Genomic DNA, 8706 nt, shown 5'->3' with positions numbered 1-8706 from the left:
ATTCATGGGGGGAGTACTTTGTATTTCAAAGAGTCGTGGACAGCCACTGCTACACGACCACCAGCTTTTGCTGTTCTGTCTTCTCTGATGAGCTTAAAATTTGGAATTTTAACTTTTTTTAATCTATTATTCAGCTTAGTTTCTGACAGTAAGATGATTTTAATTTTGTTTCTAAATACAATATCTGATAATTCATCTAAGTTAGCTTTTAGCGCGAATATATTTAATGCTTAGATATTTATGTTATTGATGGAGGAGTTGAAGAGGAGTCGGAGTTGGTGGTGAAAAGGTGACTATAGGAAGCAATGATTTGGATTTTATCAATGGGAGTAGAGGCTAATTTCAGTTGATTTACCATCTGCTTTAGTTCAGCAAGGATTTGTAAAATGTTTAAATTGTTCAATTCATCAACGATAGATTTAGTTTGTTTAATGTAGTTATTTGTAGTACTTAAGAAAGCTGTTGGTGTTGATCGTGGTGGAAGTGCTCTAGGGGTGAGGTGATTGCCCTTGGAGATGCGCTGAGCGTTAGGGGAGTCCAATGGAGATACGAATGAGGCATATGGTATCCCTGGAGAATCTGGGGTTCCTGGCGTTGTTGGTAGGCCAGGAAATGCAGGGGAGCCCATGTTGCGGATGGATTGAGCCAGTTCAGCAAATAGTTTGTTGGAAGTTGTAGGGTTTTTATCAGCCGTTATTTTTGAGTATAGAGGCTGGTTCTTCTGTTTTTTCTGGTTTGGAAGTTCGACAAATTTGAGACGAGCTTCGCATTTTCTGAAACTTGCTGTCTGCCCTTGGTCACAATTTGCACACTTCAGGTGGTTATTTTGGCAGTTATTTACATCGTAATTCTCGGAGCATTTCACACAACGGAGATTTAGACGACAGTGGGCACTTGCATGCCCAAAACATTGACATCTGAAGCATTGCGTTGGCTGGTCAGATTTATTTAGTTTTTCTATTTTGAATGTGTGGTAGAGTATTGTCCTGATTGAGGTTATGTTTGTCATGTTGACCTCGGGGTCGACTGTGATGCAGAAAATGGGAAGTCTGATTTTATCCCCAGTTTTGTTAGCTGTTTTAATGAATTGACGTACTGATGTTACTTTTAAATTTTTTGCCTTTAGCTCGTCGAGAATGTTGCTATCGGAAAAGGAAGCAGGCAGACCCTTGATGATGAATTTCTTGGGTCTTTCATTTTTGAATCCAAAAGAGAAAAACTTGTAGTGTTATTTTTCTAAAATACTTGAGACTTTTTTAAAGTCAGTCTGATTTTTTAGTTGAATAATTGTCGTATCGCCATTGAATTTCATTGTGAAATCTTGGTTAGAAATATTTACTTTCAGGAAGTTGATGAGTTTCTGAACTTCAATTTGTTCATTTTCAATAATGATTGGAGGGACGGCGTTTTATTTGGCTGCTGGCTGTGGAGTTGGACTCACCCCAGAAGTTGAAGGAATCGGATTTTTAGTGGCTGATTGAGGGTTAAGTGTTGGTTTGATTGCATGATTCAGATCAGAATGTTTTGTTTTCTTGGGGTCTGTCCGCTTTGGACTCATGATGAGTTCTCTTTTCCTTTTATCTGAAGGTTTGGGTTTGTTAAGACTGGACACACTCGGATGTCAGTTTTATTAATAAACTCTTAAGAGATTAACTACTAAAGAAAAGTTTCGGACTGAATACAATTTTACTTTGAGTTTATGATATGGTGGATGAGAGCGTCGATCGTGGGACTGCACTGAACCGGCTCAGAGCCACGACTGAGCTGTACAGTTGCTTGTGGCGAGTTGTATTTTTTTCGGGTTTATATAAGCAACTAATAAGAAGACAAATAGGAAAAAACAGAAAGAAAGTAGGCAATAGAGTAATACAGGAAATCAAGAGGAAAGAGGCAGGGGGAAGAGATGAGAGGGATTAGAGTCCATATAGGTCTAAGGCGTCTAAGGGTCGGACCCTTCATATAAAAGTCAGTGAGTGTAAAGATCCGATAAGTATAAGAGTTAGTTGAGTCTGAAGGATCACGCGAATCTAAGGGTCATTTGAACCTAAGGGTGAAAAGAATACGAAGGGTCAGGCGAATGTAAGGGTCAGTTCAGTAAGGGTCAGATAAGTAAAAGGCTCAGTTGAGTTGAAGAATCAGTTGTGTTCAAGTGTCAGTTGAGTTTAAGGGTCAATTGAGTTTAAGGGTCAAATGAATCAAAGAGTCAGATGAATATAAGGATCAGATGAGTATGAGGGCCAGATGGGTTTTTTTATCAAGGAGCATAAAACCTTCAGCATAGGGCCAGATGGGTATAAGGGTCAGTTGAGTCCGAAGAATCACACGAATCTGAGAGTCAAAAGGGTACGAAGGGTCAGGTGAATATAGGGGTCAGTTGAGTATGGGTCAAATAAGTAGAAGTCTCAGTTGAGTTTAAAGGTTAGATGCGTCGCAGTGATAGTTGAGTTTAAGGATCAGATGGGTCTAAAAATTGGTTCAGTCGGAAGGATCATGCGAATTTGAGGGTCTGTTGAGTAAGGGTCAGATACGCAAAAGCTTCAGTTCAGTTTCAAGGTCAATTGCGTCCAAGTGTCAGTTGAGTTTAAGGGTCAGATGGGTCCAAGGGTTATTTGAGTCCGAAGGATCAGGCGGATCTAAAAGTCAGTTGAGTCTGAAGGTCAAGCAACTACAAAGGGTCAGGCGGATTTAAGGGTCAGTTGAGTGTGAAGGGTCACGCGAATCTACGAGTCAGTTGAGCCTAAGGGTCAAAAGAGTACGAAGGGTTAGGCGAATCTGAAGGTCAGATGAGTAAAAGGCTGAGTTGAGTTAAAGGGTCCGTTCAATCTAAAAGTCAGAGGACCTTTGGCTCACCTGACCCTCAGAATCGATCTAACCCTTAGACTCATTTGACCCTTATCCTCGTCTTAGACTCATCTGACTCTCAGGCCCAATAGGGCCTTCGCACTCATCTGACCTATACACTCAACTGACCCTTACACATAACTGGCCCGTAAATTCAACTGACAGTTGAACTCAGCTGAGGTTTTCAATTATCTGACCCTTACAAAATACACCGTTGGATTTGCCTGACCCTTCGTACTCTTTTGACCCTTAGGCTCAACTTACCTTTAAACTCAACTGACATTCAATGTCAACTGAGGCTTTCACTTATCTGAACCTTAAATTCACGTAATCTTTTGGACTCAACTCACCCTTATACTCATCTGACCCTTATATTCAATTGATCCTTATACTCAACTAACCCTTCTGACCCTTGGACCCAACTCACCCTTCAGACGCTCGATTGTTTGAACTTCGAACTAATGTTATTAATGTACTAACATTAATAATTTACTTACGTGAGTCTTTAACACGGTAATGAATTTTTTTAATTATCGTCAATAATAATCTTGATACAATCAAATATGGACGTCGAAACTTACAGTGTACGTTAACAGAAAACAAACGTCATTGACGTTGAGAGTACGTTTATATACGGTGGATATTGAGTGTTTTTCAACGTCCATGGGCCTTCACGTTGAGATAAGTTGAAAGTACGGTAAAAATTCGGCGGAGAATTTGGACATCAAAGCAATGTAGCTTAAAAACGTTGAAACTACGTCGGGAGATCCGGTAAAATTTTGACTCGGGCTATTGCACTTTAATCAGAATGCACTCCGAGTTTACAGGAATTTCTATCACTATCGAATTTCTTTCTTATGTACTCTCCATTCACCAGAAAAGTGAGCAGGAAAAAAACGAGAAAAGATGAGCTTTTCCACCTTCTTGTCTGTATTCGAATAAGGCGGAAATCCACTGAGAAAAGAAAAGTCAACCATCACTATTATTCTTCAATTACCAGTACCCTCGAACCTCTTCGCACGTACCAAAAGTTCCATTTATTCATTGGATGAGAGTTGCAAATAATTTTCCGGCAGTGATCGAGCAGATATAATGCCTGGGAGTAGAAACATCACCTTTTTATTGGTTAGAAATAATGTTGGAAACTTTCCATCTTACTCTTTGTATTTTGTTCTTTTCTTCTTCGCCAACTTGACATTGTCATATTGTATAGTCCACACAATACAGAAAAATGATCCTTATATACAAAAATTTTATTCATTATTGTTATTTATTGATTCCATTCATCACTATTTATTATTCATTTGTTTATGTATTTCAATTTTTGATCAATTTATTTTTTAATTAATTAAATTGTCTTGTATTTTATTCGCAATTAATTCATTCAATCACATGAATTCAGCGAATGAATTGTTTCTTTCCTAGATATCGAATGATAAAATTTAGTAGGATATGTCAAATTTATTTGAGTTGAAAAATTTTTATTGCAATTTCCATTTCATTTCAATTTTAATTCTCATTGGAAAAATATCGTTTTATTCAGCAATTTTCATTTTTTTCCATTCGTATAGTGCTTTATTTGATTAATTGAAAGGATCTCGTTTCGGCTTTCAAATGTCGTCCACTGCATTTTATGGCTCACGAAGTCGTTTTTTACAACAGTTCTTCTTTCCTTACACTGATTTTCTCTTTTTCTCGTTTTTCGTTTTTCATATTTTTCTTGAGACTGCGGCTGCGTTGGTCCCGTTGTCGCCATGCAAATTACGTTAATGGCCATTTTAATAATAATCTCACGATAGTCGAGGGTAATGGAGAAAACCATAAGCATAATGTACCGAAATGGAACAAATAGTTAGTATTAACGTCGAATGTCTTTTACTTAATCCATTCACTGTACTTTAAATAAATTCTCGTATTTTATCAACTTCTCTATGTAGTTTTTTTTCATCCATTAGGAAAGTTTCAGTGTGGATAAGAGAATAACATCAGTTTTTAACTTGCAAAAAGCGGTGTTTGTTTTCATTCAGAATCTAGTGTCTGTTTGCTTTTATCATAAAAATTTTATGCGTTCTCTTTTTCATTCATGAATCCGTCAGTTACTTTGAGAATTCTTTCCGTAATGGGTTAAAAAATACAAGAAAATATAACTCAAAGAACGAAGTTTGAAAATTTTAATTCATGCTAGTTCTGGACTTATTTTTAACCAATTTATAGGGTGTTTATGTATTATGTATATGTTACATACATCTTTATAAAATGTTATGGACACAATTTAAAATTACTACGAATATTTGCCTCAAGCTTCCCTGTATATAAATGAGTGTGTCATTCTCCACAGGGAAAAGTATAGAAAGAAACTCAAGTCTATATCATGTTGATTCCCATGTGTATTTTACGTTTGACATTGAAAAATAAAGTCCGCCCAGTGATATCGCGATACTGTGCAATCCTCTTAACCCCTCAATTACGGGACCTCCGCGAGGCAAATTGTCCTAGCAGCCGGGCGCACCGCGGCATATGCGCTCTTAACAAGTTTATTCGCTCTTAACTTCAAAACCTATTGATGAAAAATTTCGGTATTGAATTCCACGGATGGTTGTACTCACTGAGTATGACATAAAAAAATTTTGGATTTTTTTTCTCTACTGTTTTTAAATAATCACCGTTTGTGTGCGCCAAAACGCATTTTTTCATTTTTTTCTGTAATCGAGATACTTTCAACTCGTTGGTAGCTCATCTCGATACATGAGAAAAAATTATAAAAATTCTCCATAATAATTTAATGATTTTTGAAGAGTTTGAGCTTTATCCCGAGTTTCCATGTCAATTACACTATTTATAACGAACGATTAAAAAAAATCCATATCCGGCGTTATATTTCATCAAATGACTTGATTTTTTTAATTAAATTTGAAAAAAAAAATGTATATGCTATTTGTAAAATGCTTCGAAATTCGATAGAGGGTATTTTATTCAGAATGAATTGTTATTTCACGTCAAATTCGGGGAGTAGAGGCGGAGCGTTGTGTGTGAAACGAATGAGCGAGTGGAGCCCGGATGGTACGTCAGGGCCGTATAGACCCTCCAACCACATGTTTTTAATGAGGGCAAGAGAATTTTTTCGAATCAAATAAACCATGTCCATAATTATTTATATATTTTTACTCTGTTACACGCAACTTCAAAAAACACATAAATTTCAAGATTTTTGGTTTCAAGCTCTTAAAAAATTCTCTTTTGTGTGATGAATCTCAAAACAATCGTCAAAACAAAGTCCCACAGCACAGATCTCGCAACAATAGACCGATGTCTTCTTCTATCCACTTTTTGTGCAAACAACGCATTGCTTCTGCAGCACAGATTTTCCTTGATTCCGAGGTGCTTTTTTGATGAAATGCCTCTCACTCAATCGTTGCAAGTGACATCAGATGTCCTGCGCAATTGACCCACTGGCATGTGATATTTAGCCAGAATACCCTCAACTGGTGCAATCCTGAATTGAGCTTGGCTCATCATCGATCCAGAATTCTGTTAATAAATGATACAAGCGTTTACGATTGCAGAATTCATCAGTCTTTTGAACATCTTCACGTATCACTTTTTCTATTTTTTCCTCTCTATCAAAAATGGTTCTAGTAACTGATCGTGTAAGTCTACACCACCCATGGACTTATTATAATCATATATACAGTAGACTGCCAGGAATATTAGACGTTTACGAATTTTGTTTTTACCAACTATGGAAACGATGGTTGACGTGTGAAAAAACTTGATGATTTTTTTTCAGATCTTTTGAAACATTTTTCGGGCGGCAAAGAGATATTAAAGTTCTTATGGTCTTATACCCGTGGAGGAAATGATAAAGGTGATATCTATCATTGCATTGAAAAATTATTGACACTCTCAGTAATTATCTACCAAAGTCTACCCTCAAAGAGGTAAAAAATAAGTCCAAAACATTCATTTTTTTTCAATCATTTGTTATCGAGTTAACAACATGAATTTTGTTCAAAACTACAGGTCTTTAACGCCACCTAAACGCTTTTCAGAACGCACCTATTTCTCTCAAGTTTTGTTCATAGATGGCCGAACTATTCTACTATTATTTTAAAAGCTAAAAAATTGTTCTGTTTATTACAAACTAACGAAAAAAGGGAAACAAAATGGTCAAATTTGTAGCTAGTGGCAAGTGCATGGCTTACTTACAAGGAACACTACGCAGGTGTCCCCCTCCGATTTCGATGAAACTTAAATATGTTATAGGGACACATATTTTTTTTAGCTGCCCATATTGGGTTTTAGGGAGTTAAAGTGCTCTCTGAAGTTGACCACCTCTCGGGGTCATTTTTCGATTGCACACATAAGGAAGCTTTTTTAACAACTCTTTCGTAGTGTATCATGAAGCTGACAAGGAATGATGAAAATGCGAATTAGAACCGTCTCCGGGGGGTGAAATATGGAGGGTAAACTACCCTTGTGAACATTCATTTTTCTCATAGAAAAAAAACTTTTGGTGGAAATCCCATGGGATGAATTCCATTTGAAAAAGTAGAAAAATGTCGCGGTTTGATGCGGGTATCAAAAATAATAACTCGGTGTTGACAAGAACTGTATATTTAAAGGCAAGTGTTTACATGCGTACGCAAAAGTAAACTGACTTTTTCCGCCGGGGAGCGTACGAGTTTACATACCTTCGTTTATCGAAGGTTCGAGAATTGTCCTGAAATTTCGTGAGGGACAAGGACAGAATGACGTCCTTGTGTCTCACGAAATGTGTGTCTCACGAAGTGTCTCGAATTCCGACGTTTAGAATATTCGAGACGCTACGAAATAAATTAAAGAAATTAATCTATTGTGGTTAGCGCCACAAGTACTCCCCTTCTGCGGAAAAAGAAAAGAAAGCAAAATAAAGCCAAAAGGAAATCAATAATATCGATTTGTCGAGAACAGCTGATGTCGTTTGGCGAATCTGACGCGCTTTTGAATTGATGACGTCGATGAGCCGGTGTCAGATGGGCGGTAAGATGACGAACGTCGAGATGTTCCCGGTTGCGGTGACTCCGGTGAAGGTGGTGCAGTCAGTGTCGTATTGCTGTCGTGGGAATCGTCGTTAGCTTCGTCGTCATTGTTGTGCTCGTCGTCTGGGAGCGAGAAAACGGGTTTGAGACGGTCGATAGAGACTACGGTATTTTCGCCTCTAATTCGAATGACAAAATGTTTCTCGTGCCTCGATATTACTTGGTGTGGCCCCTCGTATGGGGACGTGAAGGCGTGATGGGGAGCGTCGCGACGAACGAGGACGTGTGAGCAGTTTGCGAGCTCCTTAAAGACGAAAACCTTCCTCTGGCCATGACGGGCGATGGGTTGAGGAGCGAGATCGGCGAAGTGATTCCTCAGACGATCGGCGATATTGGTAGGTGGTAGCTCGCGTGGTGGCAAGGAAGCAAGAAATTCCCCCGGTAGTCGGAGCGGTTCACCGAAGACGAGGTCGGCAGGAGTTGCGCCGAGGTCTTCTTTCCAGGCGGCGCGAATTCCGAGAAGGAATTCGATAGGCAGCATGTTCACCCACGAATCGCTTTCAAGATAGCGAATGGCGTTCTTCAGATGACGATGCAGACGTTCCACCATTCCATTTGACTGAGGATGGAATGTGGTGGTGTGAATATGTCTGCTACCGAGAAGACGAGCGCGAGCGTTGAACAGCTGGCTCTCAAACTGTGTCCCCTGGTTGGTTGTAATTCGAAGCGGCACTCCGTAGCGGCAGATCCATCCAGAAAAGAGCGTTCGGGTGACCTACTCGGCTCCAGTGTTCTCGATGGGGAACGCCTCTGGGAACCTGGTGAAACGGTCTATGATCGTCAGGCA

At 38.9% G+C, this 8706-nt stretch overlaps 1 protein-coding gene across 1 annotated transcript; it reads right to left on the bottom strand.

Moving 5' to 3' along the window:
• Positions 1 to 7764: 7764 nt before the first annotated feature.
• LOC107039697 lies at positions 7765 to 8469 on the bottom strand. The gene has a single exon (XM_015259457.1). It carries the CDS (start codon positions 8467 to 8469, stop codon positions 7765 to 7767), a length of 705 nt encoding a protein of 234 aa, XP_015114943.1.
• Between the last annotated feature and the right edge of the window lie 237 nt (positions 8470 to 8706).

Source organism: Diachasma alloeum, unplaced genomic scaffold, assembly GCF_001412515.2.
Source record: "Diachasma alloeum isolate Michigan unplaced genomic scaffold, Dall2.0 Dall_scaffold_00304, whole genome shotgun sequence".
NCBI classification, from domain to species: Eukaryota; Metazoa; Arthropoda; class Insecta; order Hymenoptera; family Braconidae; genus Diachasma; species Diachasma alloeum.
Note: the sequence above shows the minus strand (reverse complement) of the source record. Positions and strands in the feature narration are given on the sequence as shown.

What these genes read in the sequence shown, in the direction of transcription:
- LOC107039697 (XM_015259457.1), bottom strand. Translation starts at nt 8,469, where the DNA reads ATGGTGGAACGTCTGCATCGTCATCTGAAGAACGCCATTCGCTATCTT.